The 18,497-nt window shown below is 45.9% G+C and overlaps 1 protein-coding gene across 1 annotated transcript; it reads right to left on the bottom strand.

Annotated features, from left to right (window-relative positions):
* Positions 1-1,844: 1,844 nt before the first annotated feature.
* On the bottom strand, positions 1,845-3,500 carry SP5 (Sp5 transcription factor; the record flags this gene model as incomplete). The annotated part of the gene is made up of 2 exons (XM_082284823.1): positions 1,845-2,897; positions 3,450-3,500. The coding sequence occupies 2 exons, from the start codon at positions 3,498-3,500 to the stop codon at positions 1,845-1,847; spliced, it is 1,104 nt and encodes a 367-aa protein (XP_082140949.1).
* Between the last annotated feature and the right edge of the window lie 14,997 nt (positions 3,501-18,497).

Raw genomic sequence — 18,497 nt, forward strand, 5'->3', positions numbered from 1 at the left:
GTGTGGGAAATTAATTCAGAATAATAAATACTAAAATATTGTTAAGGAGCTGTACCATGGTAACTGTCCATTAACTTCTCATTATTTCAGATATGAGGGTTCTCATGGTATTGTCTCATCTCATTATTCCCTGAGAGGATAGATTCTTGGCAGTATTTGACATACATACAAATACATTAGTTTTACATGTCCTGTCACTACAAACATTTATCGAGCTGTGTTTTTTGTTGATTCAGAAGTCCATGACAAAGTGTATCTCTATCAACATGGTTGTGCCAAAGCTTGCTTGACAACTGCCACCACAGGATCTCACCTGAAGCTGAACAGCTCCAGATTAATCCCTGCTGAAGTTTTGAAGGCACTTTTTATTTCACTGTCTCGTCATTAGGTAATCAGAAAATAAAGCTGATGTCATAAAAATATAAGGAGCAAATAACATATTCTCAGTGTTAGAATGCAAAATTCAGCAAATTATTGATCAGGTTGCTCAGTTTGTTTGGCTACATAGATTTCAATTTTAATAAAAGAGAACTTGCTGCAGTAACAAAGGTTATTATTTTAAAAGAAAAATGCCTAAACTCATACTTACATGGTGCCCAGTGAGAGATAAGGAATCCTACAGGCTGTCACCATCTACCAGGTACTTTTAAACACAGTTTTGTGCCAAGTATCTTCCCCTCTGCAGGACAGTGACTGCCACTTTGTTGTACTGGCAGGGTAACAAGTATCTCAGCCCCTAAAGTCTGCAGTTTTACAGAAGGTTAACATACAGGAAGCACGTTTGGGCTCTGCTGTGCCAGAGACAACTTAAGCTGGGAACGGCTGTTTGTGGCTGGCCCTGTGGCCTGGACCTCTCTGAGCAGGGGCATCACTAACACTGACTGCTGCCCACTTCTGCACAAATACATATCCCAGTCTGTAGAACTTGACCTGTATGTTCATTCCCAGTATTGGCACCCTGCATTTATCTTTTTTCTCTCAGCTTAATGTGTAGGAAACAAAATATTGAAAATAATTTTAAAAACCCAACAACCCAAACCCAAGGCCAACCCACCAACCAAAGCCAACAGGCACACCCGTCTGCAGCAGCTCCCGGGATTTTAAAGGTGTTTACCATGAGCAGCTCTCAGGTCACCGTGCGCTGAGCTCCGCTCGGCCGCCGCGATGGAGCCGGACCCGGCCCGCCGCCTCAGCGGGAAATGGCGGGAAGGCGGCGGCCGCGCGCGGGGCACCCGGAGAAGGATCAAATGAGACCGACGCGGCGGGACCGTCCCTGCTGACCCCTTTGTGAACGTGTTTATTTCACGCTGCGGTCGCGGGTCGCTTTACAGAAACATCTCATGCTGGACCCCGCGCGGGGTCGAAGACGGAGGGAAACACGTGTATTCAAACGTACCTATTAAATAACCTGTACACAAAACTTCAGTCTGTTACCCTGAAAGCACCGAGGGCCGAGCCCCAGCACGGCCACACCGACGCTGCCACCTCACCCCCGGGTGTCTGTAAGCCTCGACCCCCGCGGCCGGACCGGTCCGGCCCCGCTCTTGCCCCACCGCCCGGGGCCTCCCCTCAGCCACGCTCCAGGCCGGGCGCCTGCCCCCGGACGGCCCCGGAGCCCTATGAGCGTCCAGTCCCGGGCCTGGGGATCCGCGGAGGCCGCCCCCAGCCGGCATCTGCTCGCCGTGCCCGGCGAGTGTCCGAGAGCTGGCCGCCCTCTCCCCGCCGCCGCCGCCGCCGCCGCCGCCCTGCCCCCGGCGGCGAAACGCCCCCAGCCCGGGTCCCGCCGCGGCGCGGCGCGGCTCGGCTCGGCCCGCAGAGGCAGCAGCCGCCGGCGGTCCCGGCGGTCACAGGTCGCGGCTGTCCTCCCGCTTGACGCCGTCCGCCGCCGCCTTCAGCTTCTTGTTCTGGTGGGTCTTGACGTGCTTGGCCAGGTGGTCGCTGCGCATGAAGCGCTTCCCGCACTCAGGGCAGACGAAGCGCTTCTCGCCCGTGTGAGTCCGCAGGTGCCGCTGCAGCTCGTCGGAGCGGGTGAAGCTCTTTCCGCAGAAGAGCCAGTTGCAGACGAAGGGCCGCTCGCCCGTGTGCCAGCGCAGGTGCGCCTTCAGGTGCGAGGTCTTGCCGTACACCTTGCCGCAGCCGGGGATGTGGCAGATGTGCTGCTTCTTCTTGCCCGGCTCCGCCTCAGGGGCGCTGCCCGCGGCCGACTGGCAGTTGGGGCAGCGGCAGCGGCGGCACCTCCTGGCCGTGGCCGCCAGGGGAGACTTGGTCTGCAGCAGGGCGGCGATCTGTGTCTGGTACTGAGCGAAGTCCGAGTGCCCCAGCACCAAGCTCCGCGGCAGCGCCGCCGCCGCGGGGAAGCGGTGGCCGCAGCCTCCCGGAGCGCTAGCCTGCTGGATGCTCCACCAGGGGATGTCCTCGGGCGGCGGGTTGGGCGACAGCTGCCGGCAGGGCTGGGCGGGCGGAAGCAGGTTGGAGTAGCCGGGCGGCAGGGCGGCCTGGGCGGCATAGGGGACGTAGGCGGGCGGGCAGCTGGACGGCAGGGCGGCCATGGAGGAGGGCAGCATCTTGACGGGGGAGAACTCGTAGGGATAGGAGGGGTCCGCTGGTGGGGTGAGGGGCAGTTCGTGCGAACCCCCGAAGGAGGGCTGCAGGTGGTTCTTCTGAGGGGTCAGCCCCAAGCTGGGATGCGGCGGCGGCAGCCCTCCCGGGGAGTGCGCTGGCATCTCGCCGCTCCACGGGTGGAAGATCCTGGAGGGGGATCCCAGCGTCGGGTCGTAGGAGACCGGCAGGAAATCCGAGGGCGCTGCGCCCGGCTGCCCGATCCGGCTACAAGTAGCGGCCAGAAGAGCCAGGGGCGAGTGTTTGGCCAAGTCTGGGGAGGCGCTGGGGGTGCGGTCCTGCGCAGAAACGGGAGGGAGGGGAGAATGGAAGGAGGGAAGAAAGCGCGTTACTCGCCGCTCGCCGACACCGGCCCGCGAGAAACTTCCCGCGCCGCTGCCCGTGCGCGGCCAGGGCCGCCCCGCCGCTCCCCGCACGGCCGGTAAACTTTCCGAAAACAATGCGCACCCAGGGGGCAGGACGGACGCGGCCCCCCCCGCCCCGCCCAGAGACAGGTCCCGCCTGCGGCCAGCACCGCCGGCCCCGCCGCCGCTCCTGGGTCAGGGAAGCAGCCGCTGTGGGCAGGAGGGCAGCCCCAGCGCCCCCCACACCCCTTGCCACGGAGCACTGCCTGGAGTTAGTGATGGGCTGCTGGCGGGGGAAGGAAGTTACCGGCCCGAGAAGCCCGAGCCCGGCCTCCTACCACCGCGGGGGTCCCCACCTACCTCTCCGGGCTGCCCGCCGGGTAAAGCCCCGGGAGGGAGGCGGCTGACACCAGCTGCCCCCGCGCAATGCGGCTCACAGCCGCAGGACTCGGCGCATCCCGACCTACACCGGGCGGGGGTACTGACCTGGAGGAAAGCCTGGAGGGAGTCGTTCCGGAGGACAGCCACCGCGGCCATGACTACTGCGCCCAGGGCGAAGGGAAGGCGCCGGGGCACTGCCGAGGCATGAGGACGCCGAGGGGAAGACGAGAAGCTGCCCAGTTTCCTTCTCTCTCCCCCTCTCTCTCCCTTTCCTTCTGATCTTTTCGCCTCCGTGCGCGTCCCACCCCCCTCGCGCTGCGCGATCTCCGCGGACTGTCTGACTGCGCCAGGATCACCTCCAAGAATTTGATAAGGACTTTGCTGGGCCGCCAACCAGTCAGAGGGAAGATTTATGGCTTTGAAGTTTGCCGCTACCCAATCATCAAAGAATAGCGGCTCTTTCAGAAGCGAAAGCAAATCCTTTGAATCCACAAAGCTCCTATGGTGTGTTTGTTGGTCTGGATAAAAGAACTGATTATTAGGGGGGATGGGAAGGGAGGAGATAAAGGCGGGACAATTAATGAAGTAATCACTATGTGGGAAATGTATATACACAAATAATTGGATTTTCTTGATCAAAGGACCCCTTACCGCCTAGAGACCCTCGCGTTGGATGCGCAAGACACTGGATCCCCCCTCCTTTTTTTTTTTTTTTTTTTGCAATTAAATTTGTGGCAGAGTCCTAAAGTGACAACGCGTCTTTGTTATCGCTCGAGAAATCTGCCTCCGGATTCCTCTGATAGTGTTTAATGACTCAAAGTAACAGAGCACAGCGAGTTCACCTGATCGGGGCTGGTCGATCCCAGCCGTAAAACTTCCCTGGAGTAATTGTCGGTGGTTCCTCCCCGCTCCCTCCCTCCGCCCGCCCTTCCCCCGAGGCTGAGGGGTATGCCCTCGATATGACTCCGCAAATAACCGTGCATTTTCTCTTCTGGTAGTTGGAGTTTCACATCGCTCAGCCGGCATTGCCCCCTTGTTACCGGGAGCCCCCGCCTGGCGCGGGGCCAGGCCAGGCGCCCAGCCGGGGCCGGGGAGGAGTGGCGGGCTGCCACCGGCAGCAAGCGCTCTCTCAGACAGACACACCGAGAAACCGGGTAGCCGGGAAGCAGAAGGGAAAAGTTTCCTCTTCCCTAGAGGGAGCCGGGTGTAAAAGACATAATTTCTTTAAATGAAGACCGGAGTCTCTCTTGGCGGGCCTGCCGAGCCGGCCTGTCTTGCGCAGGAGGGAGTGCAGGTCTGGGCGGCTCCTCGGGAGCACGAACGCTGCTACTGGGTCTCTGCCTCACCCGTTCACTCACCTCCTGCCCAAAGCCAAGGTCGGCCCCGAGCGCTTTGTTACCTCACCCCGCACCTTTCGGCCTCTGTCTATACATGTCTATACCCGTGAGTGTATGAAGGATCTAACCTGCTTTGCGTTCGACCATGTGTGGCTATTGACCCTCCAACCAGCACCAGGCACATCTGGGTCACAGCTTGCCGCCATCGCCGGCTGCTGAGCTCAGTGGGCTGCAGAGCTGGCGGGACCCCTCGCATGTGCCGCCCAGCGAGGGGCAGGCGGGGCCCCGCGCTTCTCCGTGGGCCCGCTCAGCTCCGCGCTCCGCCGGGGGCCCTGGAAACGCTCTCCTCTCCTCCCCGCTTCCCCATCTGCTTCGAGGCCATCGCAAACGCCGGCCTGTTTGGCCAGGTACCAAACCAGGACGTTCATCTCCGTCTTGAGGAGGTGGGGGTGCTCTTTCGGGCAGATGCTGGCTGGCTCTGGTCCTCCGGAGCTGTTTGCACAGGTAACTCGATCCTCTCCGCAGTCGCTGGCTTCAATTGTATTCGCACCGCCACTGAAGTCTCTTTAAACGCCAGCACACAGAGATCTTTATCTGCCTTTCCTGTGGAAACAATCACTGTCCGCTCAAAGACTTTCAAGAGTTGTAGGGCTTGAATTAGATCGGTTTCTTTGAAGGGATTAAAGTGCCAAGTCCTCTCCCACGGCTCCATATTGAATCCTGGGGAGAAATAAAAGCTCGACCCCGTGTAACACTACGCAGCAGCCATATCAAGCTCTTCCCATGTGCCAGGTAACCGTTTCACCAGGTCGGCAACAGGGAGACAAGGGTCTCCCATCCAGCGCTTTTACCATGCCCTGATGCATCGAGGCAAGGCTCGCCGCTGCTGCAGGACTCCGCGGCCCGGCGGCAGCCCCCGCCAGGGCGTGAGGTTGTGGGCGATAGGATTCCCCATCCGCCTGCAAGGGTGCAAGGCTCACGGGTTCCGGCACCTCCATCCACCACACACGAACACCTCCCAGTACCGCCGATGCGCGATCCGCCGGGGGCCGCGCCGCGTCCACACGGGACATGGCGGCAAACAGGGAACCACAGCGAGCCCCGGCCGACAGCGCGGCCGGGAGGGCGCGCACACAGGCATAGCCCCGCACACCCCGCCCGCAGCCGTCGGGTGCCCCCCGCTCACTGCCAAGCTCCAGCCGCGCCACTAGAGCCGCATCGGGACAGGAGCGCACTTGTTGTCCCCTCGAGTCTAAGCTGTAGCCAGGGCAGCAGGAGCCGAGGGGGAACCCCGACGTGGGGAGCCCGACCCGCACCTCTGCTCCCTGGAGGAGCAATAACCAGCCAACCAAGCGAAACGGCGGCGCTCGCACTTGCGTTGTCCCTAAACCTCTGTATCCCCAAACTTATGTCAAACCTAGACACCAGCGAGATGCCCGATTTAAAGCCTACCTCGATTTTTGTTAATTCGCTTAACCTACTAACTGCCAGAAGACTATTCAGAACAATGTTTCTAAACGAAATGAGAGCGGATAGGTAGCTCAGGAGACACTGAACACACCGAGGTTCCCTCCATTCTCTAAAGTACGGTATTTTCCCAGATATCTCGACGAACCAAAACGATTTGACAAGTTACAAAAGAGTTAGGGGAAAGCTGGATAAGTTTCTATACAGCTGCCACACTACAAATGCTATAAATCTGCATCCAAGAAACCACATTACTTAAAAATCGAGAATAAATGCTCATTTCTGGAAGAAACCAATGGGCTGAAAAATGAAACGTTGCAGTCATAATTTTCTGTACAAATAATTAGTGTTCAAACTCAGAGCACTTGAGTCTCCTGAAATGTATTCTTAATGAAGTGATGTTCAGAGCTATCATTAAAAATGCAGGGCTGGAAGATCAAAGTACAATATTTATTTTAGAAATTTGTTTCAGTTATCAGGAGATACAGGTATCAAGGCCAAGTGTCAATTCAGTTACACAAAGCACTATTTCCATGAGAAATGGGCTGCCGCTACATCCCCGTGTAAAGCAAAGGGACACCAGAGATGCGCCGCAGCGCGGGAGGCGGCGCGGCGCCGGCGGGGGGGCGCGGAGTGCTCCCGGCGGCGCAGCCGGGCCAGGGGCCGCTCGGAGAGCAGCGCTGCAGAGCACAGCCCTGCGGAGAGCTTTGGCCCGCAGACCAAGGGGCCGGTCCCGACCGGCGGGGCTATAGGGGCCGGAGAGGCACTTGGGCGTACCGAGGAGGCAGCGGCAGCGCCATCAGCGCCGGGGGCAGCACGGCGGCCGGGATACAAAGAGCCGGAGCCTGAATTGCTGCAGCCACAGGGCTGAGGAGCAAGGGGCACGGCTCTCACAGCCCCGCTGTCTCCATGGGACCCTGCCTGCTACGGCGGGCGGCGAGACTCCTACCACCCCCGGGGTCAGAGGGGCTCAGCCTGCGCTGGGCTGGATGGCTACTGTCCATTTAAACACAGTGAATGTAAATAACAATCACCATTTCCGAGATAGGTGTTTTAAAATTCAGGATTTTTCAAATTCAGGTATCACAGAGTGGCTGTGCCACCTTGTAGGGCTCTGCGGACCTTGGTTTGAATGCAGGTAGCAGAGAAAAAAATACTTGGGAATAGCAGCTGCTTGCATACCAGTGGCATCCTCCATGGTTTCTGCTGTGCCTCTGACTTCTGGGCCCCAAGTACCTCATCCTGGAGCCCACTTCAAAACCTGTCCCAGTGACGGCTCACACTGCCACAGCCAGGTCCTCTCATGACATTCACAGTCCCACCAAAGACATTTGCAGTCACCTGCCATGACCCCTCCCAAGGCCTTCTTGTGATGACCCCAGTTCCTCAGCTCTTCCAGTGTAGCCATGAACAACCCTGAAAGCCTGGATGGGCTCTGGCCACCTGCCTGTCCATAACTTGGGATTCTTGGGTTGCTTTCAATGAAATACTGTTCTTTAGCAATTGTGACAAAGAATCAGAAATAGAATAATTTTTAAGTGAACAGCTGCATTAAGCAATTAATGCATTCAGCCAAGCCACCTAGTCAAGTTGCCCATGAAAGGTGACAAAATTTAAACCTGAAAAGGACTTAATAAACTTGCTCCAGAAGGCAGTGTCTTCACACCATCCATCATTCTGTCTGGTTTAAAGATGTACTAACAGAAACCACCCATTCACAACAGCAAGAAGTTACACCAGAAGGTAAATTACCCTAGGTATACAGCTTCAAGCATGTGTGGATACACTACCAACAGTTCTGAGTTATATCCCATTAATACCATTTTTATTTACTTCAGCATATTCACATTTTTACAGTAGGCAACATGACTGGCATAAGAAGAGCAATCACCAGTTCACACAGCATAATTTGAACATCAGTAGATGAAAATAAAAAGAAACATTAAAAACTGCTATGATATCTCCTGCTTTTTTCTGTGCATAAGGGAAAAACACAAAATCCTAGACAAGATCAGCACATGTAAAGGCATATTTAGGATTTAAAGTCTTGTCTCAACATTTCCCAGTCTAGGTGTGGATTTGACAAAGATTGATAGAGGATTTCTGAAAGCTGAGCCGCCCTTTATGAAAAGTAGAACAAGTTTTATGCCTCACAGAGTTTTACTACCTGTTTTCAAAGGTTTAAATATCTTAATGTATTCATCTTCTGCTCTGTTCTTGGCTGGCCCTTTGTGACTCTTCCTCCTGTCTTGGGGAACATTGGTGAACATGTTTGGATATACTTCCTTCCCTTGCTTCCATCCTTTAAAAAAGAATCAGACTCTTAATCATAACAATACTGAAAGTGTTATTCTTGGCTCTACTTGGAATGCCTGGGACACTTTTTAGTTCAAAATGATAATTTCAAATTCTCTGGGAATGCCTTTCTGTCTCAGGCACACATGGCTGCATTTTCGTCACAACTCTAATAGCTAGAAATGGACTTCTACAAAACGGAAAGCAAGCCAAGACTCGGGTGAGCAGCTGAAAAGCATCTGCAGCCTGCTTGTCCTCTCATTTGGGGAAACATTAGGTAAAAAAAGCCTCTGTATTTTTGATGATTTTTGATGGAATGCATTTGTTTGGGGAAGACAGGATGGGAACTTTTAATTTTATGACCACAGATACATATAGCTATTCATTTTTTTTTTGCATTGCAATTATTCAGCATAGAATGAAAAGGTAATTAAATTATTTGCTTCCTCTTAACTACAGAGAGCATATTATCTAAAAATTGGGTCTCATGATAATTAATTTTAGTTACTTAGTGTATTTATTGACAAATTAAACAGCTGTGTTTATACTGTGTTAGAACTGGAAACAGTGCAAAGTTTATCCAGAAAGATCATTGTTTAATCTACACATAAATATTGGATGATCATATGCCTGCCACATTGCTATTCATTTGGCAGAATGTATTAATACAACAGTGTAAAAATACACCTGTTACTTAATGAACTCATGCTGTAATTCTAGAACATTTTGGTACAGAAAATATTAAGTATTTTCCAATGGCAGTATTTTTCAATATTTCAAGAATCACTTTTGAAATAACCCATTCTTCAAGGACTACTGAACAAGAATGTACAATAATGTGCATAATCTTAATTATAAAAGCAAGAGCTCTATACAAACTCTTCAGCAACTCCCCTTTAGTTGGGGATAAAAACAGAGATATGAAGAAAAAGCCCAATAATTGGATTGTGAGGGTCAAAACAGGGACACAGATATGGTACATGACTGGCATTGGAGGTGTCTCAGGTAAGAGATACTGTCTTCACACTGTGGGAGAAAATCTGAAGACCCTCTCTGTATAAAGCTTTTAAGGTAGGTTTTTCCAGTAATACACACATATTACTGAAAGGCAGCCTATAAACTATGACATAGGTGAGTGTCCTCAACAGGGGGAGAATTTTTGAAAGGGACCTAGAAAAACTAAATTTCTAAGTTGAGAGGTGTTTTTTAAATGCCACTCTTCTTAACTGCCACCAGAGGCTCAGTATCCCATGAAAGATTGGGGAAAACTTCAATTGCAATTCTGAAATGACTTATTTCTCCCTAGCTGAACACTGCTCTCATAGATGGGCAGAAAAGTCTTTTCAAGAAAGCAGTGTACAGTATGTTTCAGTGTCATTTCATAAATTGATGCCTTAAGTGGTGCAGAATAATACATAAATAGTCAAATGCATAAATTACATTAACTACCCAAATATAAATTTGCCTCCCTCAAATTCTGAAAATAAAACCACCATCAATAAAATTATTTCAAATGTATTTTAAATACACAATATTTGTATTATGCTTTCCATCCTCACAGAACTATAAAAAGGTGAAGTCATTCTCAGCATATCTTTACACACTAGAGTCAGCTTCCTTCCCCTTCTTTACAAGGGGAATAACCCTTGCCATACACACAACTGCTCCAGGCTTGAAAAGAGGAGCTCCTTGCCTCAGTTCTGCACATAGATTACCAGGCTGCTCCTCACCAAACACTTAAACAACTTACCCTAGCTCAGCTGAAACTTCAGGAGTACTGGTTGAGGTATGTACCTCCTGCTGGCCAGCTGGCCATGCCAAATCAAAGCAAACAACCCTAATCTGGGAATAAATCACATTTCACTTCACTCTTCAATCAGCCCCTATTGCTCAGGGACAAACAACTTGACCAGCTGTTTGAGAACCCAGGATGAGAAGAGGAGAAAGGATATTCTCCTCAAAGACGAGGGTGTCAGCATGGCCATGACTAGTGAACCAGTCTAATGAACAGTATAGTTTTTCTGGAACCTCTGAGACAGAGGGAGAAAAAGAGAAGATCTTCAAATGGTTAAGTTTTTTGGCTTCTCTCCCTTAGTAAATCTCACATTCCTATTTCCTATACATGAAGAAAGCTTGCATATTCTACTAGCACTGAGCTGAGAGAATCAAATATTACATATGAAAGAGAGAAGAGTCCATGGCAAAGGACAGATACTGCAACCAAGTTGAAATGTATTAGTCTAAATTACCTAATTCTTATGCTTGGAAATAAGAACAAGACTATGATGGCATTGGAGTGCTGGCACTCCAATGCCCAAATGATATAGAAATCTGTGACTAAAAACTGAGTGCTTCTTAGGAGGTCACACTAAAGCACAAAGAACTATTTTCCGAATGTTTTGTCTTAAAAAAGAAAGCTTGGAGAAAAATCCAAATGCCAAGTCATGCAATTTTCGTCGGTGTCATCAGACTAATGTTATAAAATGCTGTCATTCTTATCAATGCACAAGAGTATGGGGCTGAAAAATAATATTCTATCAAGATTCTTACAGAAGGCAGTGGAATAGATGCCCAGAAAAACTAAACTGGGCTCATGATTTACTACTTTTTTCTACTTCCATTGCTACACATGCTAAGTGTACTTGGCACATGGAGTGATTCAGAAAGAAGCTGCTCTATAATGCCAGTGATTCTCTTTAATGAGATACAGTTATCAGCTGAATTATGAATTTTTGCTGCCTGTTCTTATTGAGGGTAAGGTAATTTGCATTCTAGAAGTAAGACTGTTTACAAGAGAACATAGTAATCAAAATCCCTCTAAATCAAGTTTTACAAATGTACACAGTGAAGCTAGAGGTAGTTCTATCAATGTGCATAGCTTTATTCATTAAACTCTACTGCAAAGACTCAAGAGAAAGTGTTACATCTCCAGTTTTATCTAGTCTTCCAAATTAGTATCGCATTCCTGTATCTCAGGAATTTAATATGGGAAGAGACAAAATGAACTTTCTGCTTGAGCCTTCTGATACCCTGGTGACCTCCTCCTCCTGGGAGATCCTATGCTGTTAATTTAGATACCATATGCCTCACTGGTCATCAATTCAATTGCTGCTCTCTGTGTTATAGCCTTCACAGGGATTTTGATCACACTGCCCATAAAATGAATCACTTCCTCTGCCTACTGTTGCTCTACCAGTCAGACAAGCCCCAGATGATCAGTATTTTCTTATAAATAGCACAATCTAGTCAGCTTTGTTCTTTCTTTTGGTATATGCTTCTCCGCTATCATTTATACACTATTTGCAGTGGTCTGAGTAAAGCATCAGCAACTGGAAAACAGCAGAGGAGGAATGCAGGAAAACGAAAACAGAGCTATACAGACTCTGAATTAACACTACTGGTCAGGTGTCTGAATGTAAGCCAGCATTTTGGGAGGGGTCTGAAGCAAAAGCCTAACCATCCAGGTGGACAGAAAAGGTAATCTCCAAGCAGACAGCACACCAGCACCAAGACTGACTAGAGGAGCTAAGAATGAGCATGGAATTACACATGTTAATTCTGGGGACACTGATTAGGAGAATACCAAGATGAATGGAGCAGCTCAGCCTGAGCAATTGATTGAAGCTGTTTTCATCTCTGTGGGGTGTTCTTTAACATTTCACTCTATGCAGCCATATACAGCCACCTCTGACACTCAACTCATACATACATTCAACCTAGATAAGGCATGGAAACTTTGTTTCCACTTCCCCGTTCTCTCCTGCCACTAGCCAGAAAAGCAATTATTCTTCATGGTTTCCCTTTCTTCTTTTTGTAAACTTCTGTCAACTTACCAAGTTTACCAGAGACAGGATATGTAAGAATACACCAGACAGGTGTGGGAGGAATATTCAGGATTATTTTTCTGAGTAACAGGAGTGCAGCTGCAGAGATGGGTGGAAATACAGAAATGGGATCAACAAGCAAAATCTTGTGACAGTCCTGAGTAAGAAGGTGGTAAAACTGCAGTGAGTGTACTGGGAGGAACTTTAGTCACATTGAGCACATCATCTTTAAAGCATTTATCTTCACAACTCCTCTATAAAGAGGTACTATGTTATTATTGCTTTTTAATCAAAGGCGACACAGGTGATCACGTACCTTGTTCTATGTCATATATTAACCCTACTGAAGAGCAGGGAGTTGGACTGATGAGCAGAGGCACACAACTTGGGACCAAACAATATGATGTTCCACCTAATTTCCCTTGCAAAATCCAAACTCTTTTCTACAGCCCTCCCATCCCCCTGATTTCATGTTGGTCTCTTCTGACACTTGCACACTCTTTTAGCGACTTCTGAATTATGAGCCATCGTTGATCTTTCAGAGTAAAGACAGAGTAAAACCCAGATAATCTTGGGCATGCAGAGGGGCAGCAATGAGACTGTGGAGGCAATGAGGAGACAAACATACAGCCTATGCAAATAAAACAATAAGCCAATGCCTATATTTTTACTCCTCCTGCTGGACAGTGATTAGAGCATATGATAAGTAAAAAACCAGAGCCCAACACACTTGCTTTACAAAGACAAAATACACATTAGGTGGGCTGTACTTAATAACCAAATGTGCTTCTGTAACTCTAACACTAAACATACTGAGCAGAAATAAATAGATACTTGCTTACTTTTACAGCCCATCCTTTCTCTGCTTTAGCAAACTCTTCACTACAGGATTCTGTCCAAGCCGCTAGTTTCCCTTGCCAATTCATCAAAACAACCACTCTCAGTGGTGATGACCTCCCTGCAGACAGATCTGCAAGCTTTGCTCCTGAAACAGCTTTGGGAATTAAGTAACACTATCATCTGTATTTCCTTGAGCTCACACATGGGAATAGTTAGAAGAGCCAATTTTCCTCCACCTCAGATAGACCCTCTTTCTATGCCAGTTTTCTCCTCCCCTCAGTCCAGTGAATACTTCTACAGCTGTATATGATCCAACACAGTGAATCTGATGCTCTGCAAATACATGAGGCACAAACACACTATATTGCTGGATCAGCTAAGTTTTGGGACACTGTTTTTTCCCTTACCAGCATCTTGTTGATCCATGTTTGGCTGGTTCCCTCTAACAATCTTACAGGCATTATTTATGAGGTAACTGGCATGTTCACATAACGGAAGTCTGGAGGGTACAAAAGAGGAATAGAAGTTTGGGGTATTTTTCGTTCTTGACCATTCAGAAGAATTTAGAGGATGTGGACAATTATTTCTGTCTAACCCTTGTTCAGCACCCTTCCTTGATCTCCTAAGTTTCAATCCAGGTTTTGCTGCTGTCCTTTATCAATATACACTCATATATAAAGAGCTAAATGAAGACTTACAGGATATTGAGAACAAGTTTGTATTCCTGCCTCTCAAGAGTGTATGTGAGCTATTGGTAAACACATTTTCCAGCTACTGATTAATTATTTTGTCAAAACGAAAAGCAGTGTGATTTTAATGAAAGTACCCAGGTTTAGTCTGGCTGGGCAGGCAGATTACGTATTTAATTGTAAATGGGCTGTAAACATCTGAGATCTTTACATACGGAGAAAATAATAGTATCTATATTTAGATATTTGAGAGAAGCAAGGGTTTTTACAAGATTGATCTGGAAAAATCAAAGTGATATGTTTTGATGTCTGGGTATTTTTCTGATATCTCTTGCTCTGTTTAATTTGAAGGTGAAAACTTAAATATATGTTAGAGATATCCATCTCTGTGCAGTTTGTCTAAAGAAGCAAATAATTTCTTGCAATGTAATGAACCCCAGTGAAAGGGGAAAAGTTCTTTTTTAGACTACATCATTCCCACAATGAAGAAAAGAAAGAAAACAATCTCCTCATATGAAGGATTATCACTATTTTTGCTTCAATATGCTTATAAAAATGATGGATAAATCAAAGAAAAGATATTTACATCACACCATCTAGTATCATATTTATAAAGAGACACCTGGAGAAACTTTCGCTAATAATATATACTATATATCACCTACTTAGGATTTTTATCACCTGCTTCTTAGTCTATCTTTTTGAAGTTAAAACTGCTAAATTTCTAGCATGCTGAACAATTACTGTTTTTGAAAATTATTAATTCCAGATTTTTTTTTTCTTGCGCTGATATTTTCTGTAAACTTATGACAGGGAAGACTTTTTCCAAAGCTTACAGTAAGATGTAAGATAATGATTATAAAATAATAATTTAAAAACCTGAGACTGATGAAGTACTGCAGGCCTAGAAAAAACAAGAAAAAAGATGTTTTACTTCGAACCATCAAAAATTGAAGATTTTTTTTTTTTTGTGATCTTTGAATGGGGAACCAGATCTCAAGATACAGATTGTATTACAGAAATTTCCTATTGTAGAAAAGGTAGGAATTTTACACCTGGAACATTTTATTTGCCTTTACTTTTGTAATTCAAATTACTAGCCATTTGTAATTTTGTTCTAAACAAATCTATTCGTAGTTGCAGTAATTATACCAACTTGCCTTCTCAAGAAGCTTCCAAAGGATCTTAAAGTGGTTTTCTACTATAGATGTTACATACATTTTAAGACAGTCTGCAAGATGATTTAATGCTTTATTACAGTATATGATGAGAATAATCTTCAAAATTTACTAAAGGTTGCCTCTACCATGAGGCCTCTATCATGTCTTTTTTCTTCCTGTCTCAAGTAGCTTCCTCTCTTTGCTTCTAAGTCTCTCTCATAGAAGTTTTCTACTCCATTGTCCCCAAGTCCATTAATTCCCTTATGAAAGACCATTAATACTTCTCTCTTCTTGTCCATCCTTTGAAAGTCGTCTTCCAAGTGTCACCCAGAAATTGGACACAACAGAGATTAGCACTGTAGGAAGCCACAGGATGAAACAAGAAAGCTTTGCCCTCTCAGAAATAACAAATTATGTGCTCTCCATTTGGTTCTGTGCAGCAGTTGGAAGAAGCAGTGAAGCTGGCACCCTGTCACTGCACTGTGGCAAAGACAATGAAGAATCTGCCTCTAATTCTTTTAACACAAAGGAAGACAGAGAGAAAAACTATGACCATGTTTCCTGCATGTTGTGGCTGAGCAGAAGAAATGGCAACAGAAATTTCCGTAGGAAATACTGAAATTTCCCAAGAAAATACCTAATAGTCCTCAGAGTATTGTCCATAGCTCAAAAATACCTTAAAAGAAAGAAAAGTAGCCTTTAATTCAGTGAAATCAATATCTGTCATAAACACTATATTTCCTTTGAAAGTTTTTATCACTTCTAGCCTGTCAGCAACATTTTCAAGTACTGTGTGTATGTACTTCTCTTAGAATCAAAGGAAAGAAATTCTTATATTCTTAGAACTTCCATGTGCAAATTAAAAAAAGAATTTTAAAAAGTAAGCTATAAATGGAACAGTGATTGGAATTTCTTTCTGAAAGCACTGTATTGAGTTACTAATGAGTTTCTAAATAGAGAAAACTCTTTCAAATTGCTTATATCCAGTGATTTGATGACAGGTGTGCTCACCTTCTTCAATTGTACTGTTGCACAGGGAGCACAGAATGCTGTCCTTTTTGCCTCCTATTTTCTCCATTATTTGCAGATACACTCTAAAAATCATTGGGAGTTTCCAGCTTAAGCGTAAAAAACATGCAGATCTAGGTTCAACAGAGGTAGCCATCTCTACCAATCTCAGCAAACACAACACAGCTGACAGCTGAATGTTACCAATAGGGCCTCAGAAGCAGGGCTTAACAATCTTGTTTAAGATCACGCGTTCTCCACCAACACTTGAGCCACTGAAGAATGCCCATTAGCTCCTATAAAAGCAAAATTGGTAGGGCTTTGTGTTTCGGTGGAGAGCCTGAAAGGCACACACAAGCAGACACACACCAACACATTGGAGAATAGTATAAATTCGTCCATTTAAATAATTTGCACTCTTTTCTTCCTCTTGATAATATGAAATCATGCTTTGTTTCAGTTAAAAACGTATTTTTTCTCTACATTTAATCATGTTCATATTTCTTTTTGTTTAGTTCCCACTAGTCTCTTTACATAGGATTCAGTATGATTTTATATTGTGAAGAAAAAAATATTCTGTAGCTAGAGTTGTTTTGTCCCACTCTTGTTTAATCTTTTGTTTGATGCATGGAAAGATGCTAACCTTTTTGTACTATCTTAACCGTAGTGATCCAGGAGTAAAGCAAATGAGATTTAGTAGATATGTTTCTGTTGTCATTATTAAACTTCATATGCTTTGCTATGTAGGCAACATGTTTTATTTCTCTTAACCTGAAAGAGGTTTCTGTCTTATTGTTGCAATTTATTAAGGGCAAACAATCTAGGGCTTATAATAGGCCTGTAGGCAGAACAAAGCCCTTGTCAAATGGAAGGGTTGGCTGCTCAGCTGGGTAGCATGTAAATGTGCAAAAAGAACTGTTTTGTTCAAAGACACTAGACATGCTTTTTAAATAAAACATCTCATATAATTGAGAATTGCCATTTAAGTGTTGTGTTGGAAATGTTAATTTAAAAAAATTAATTTAACTGAAGAAATACAGTTGCAGTGAATTTTTTTTTAAACTTTCTCAATAAATAAAATCCCACATATCACTAAGGCTTTTATTAGAGGCTCAACACAGTATGTTTCTCAAAGAGCAGTTTATTGTCATTTTATAACACTGTGTTATTCAAGTTCAATCACTGCTGTACTCACCTAGGCAGACTGTGTAAACCTAATCTTATCCAAAAGGTATTTTTTGTTCTAAATATAGGAGATCACCCTGCCTGTTTCTTTAACATAGTATCATGTCTCAAAAAGTAAGACAGTCTCTCATTCTACAGTTCATTTAAAATTTCTCATTATGTGCCTCTTTGTAAGAGTTGAAATTAAAATGACAGATAAAGATAACAACATAATAGGCATTTTTTTAATGCACTGGTCCACTTGGGCACAGGCAGTTCTTTTTTTCTCTTCTGCTGAAATATATAATCAGGACAGTATCATCAATTAGCTTTTTCACTTTAACTTTTCATAATGTTTCCAGACTTCTCTATTTGGCAAAGACAATTGGGACAGATTTCTTTATTTTTTCCTCTGGCCTAAAACTCAAAACCCCCCACTTCCCAAACTGTTACCACTGAAGAGTTTATTAAATGGCTGAAAAAGACAGCTGGTCCCACCATCTGTTAAAAATTTTCAGGGGCCAAATGAAACAGGTTACACCTTTAGCCATGCCAAGTCTTCCGATACCCCCTCCCTCTCACAGCCTGTGGAGGGCTAATCTGAATTTCACGCTCTGATTTTGCTATTGCTAATGTCTGAGCTTCTTATGTGTGCTTCTTGTAGTTGCTTATATTAGTTCTCTAGCAGTATCAAAAGCTCCCCTCTCCTTTCAACCTAGCTCATTTGCAATCAACGGAATCCTGGGTCTATAGTCTCCTTTACAATAAGATACTGTACCTTGAAGGAAACCCACAGAGAACCTAATATCTGACTTTTTTGGAGTAACAGAGAAAACCAGGAGTATGTTTCTGTTGTTTTGCAGCCACTTTTCTATAAATGCTAATGGAAGTAATTCAGATGTGCCAACAAAGACAGAATCTGCAACACACTGCAGGTGTGAAGGGGCTGAAACAAAAGGGATGCTAACCCTAATGGTATTTCTTGTCATTAACAATTCTTTGATGTTCATACTCGAGGCTCTCTTTTATCTTGCAGTTTTTCAGCCATCTTTGTTAACATGCAGTGCAACTAAATCTTTTTTTCCTTAACCTTTAAAGACATCTGCAAAATGTTTATGCTAAGTTAGTTTCCATAGCATCTATCTGTAACACACATTGAAGTAAAACGAGATAAAGCATGCAAGGTTATTATTAAAACATCAGTAAGTTCCTATCATTAAGTGAAAGGAGCAGATCAATAAAAAGAAGCTCTTAATGTTACTTTAATAAGGATGAGTTTCTTGTAACAGGACTGGGGATTAACTTCAGTGTAACAGAAGCAGTGTTTATAATATAGTGGCTATGTTGAGAAGAACCAGTTTGTTTTATT

This window comes from Coloeus monedula (assembly GCF_965178545.1).
Source record: "Coloeus monedula genome assembly, chromosome: 7".
NCBI lineage: Eukaryota > Metazoa > Chordata > Aves > Passeriformes > Corvidae > Coloeus > Coloeus monedula.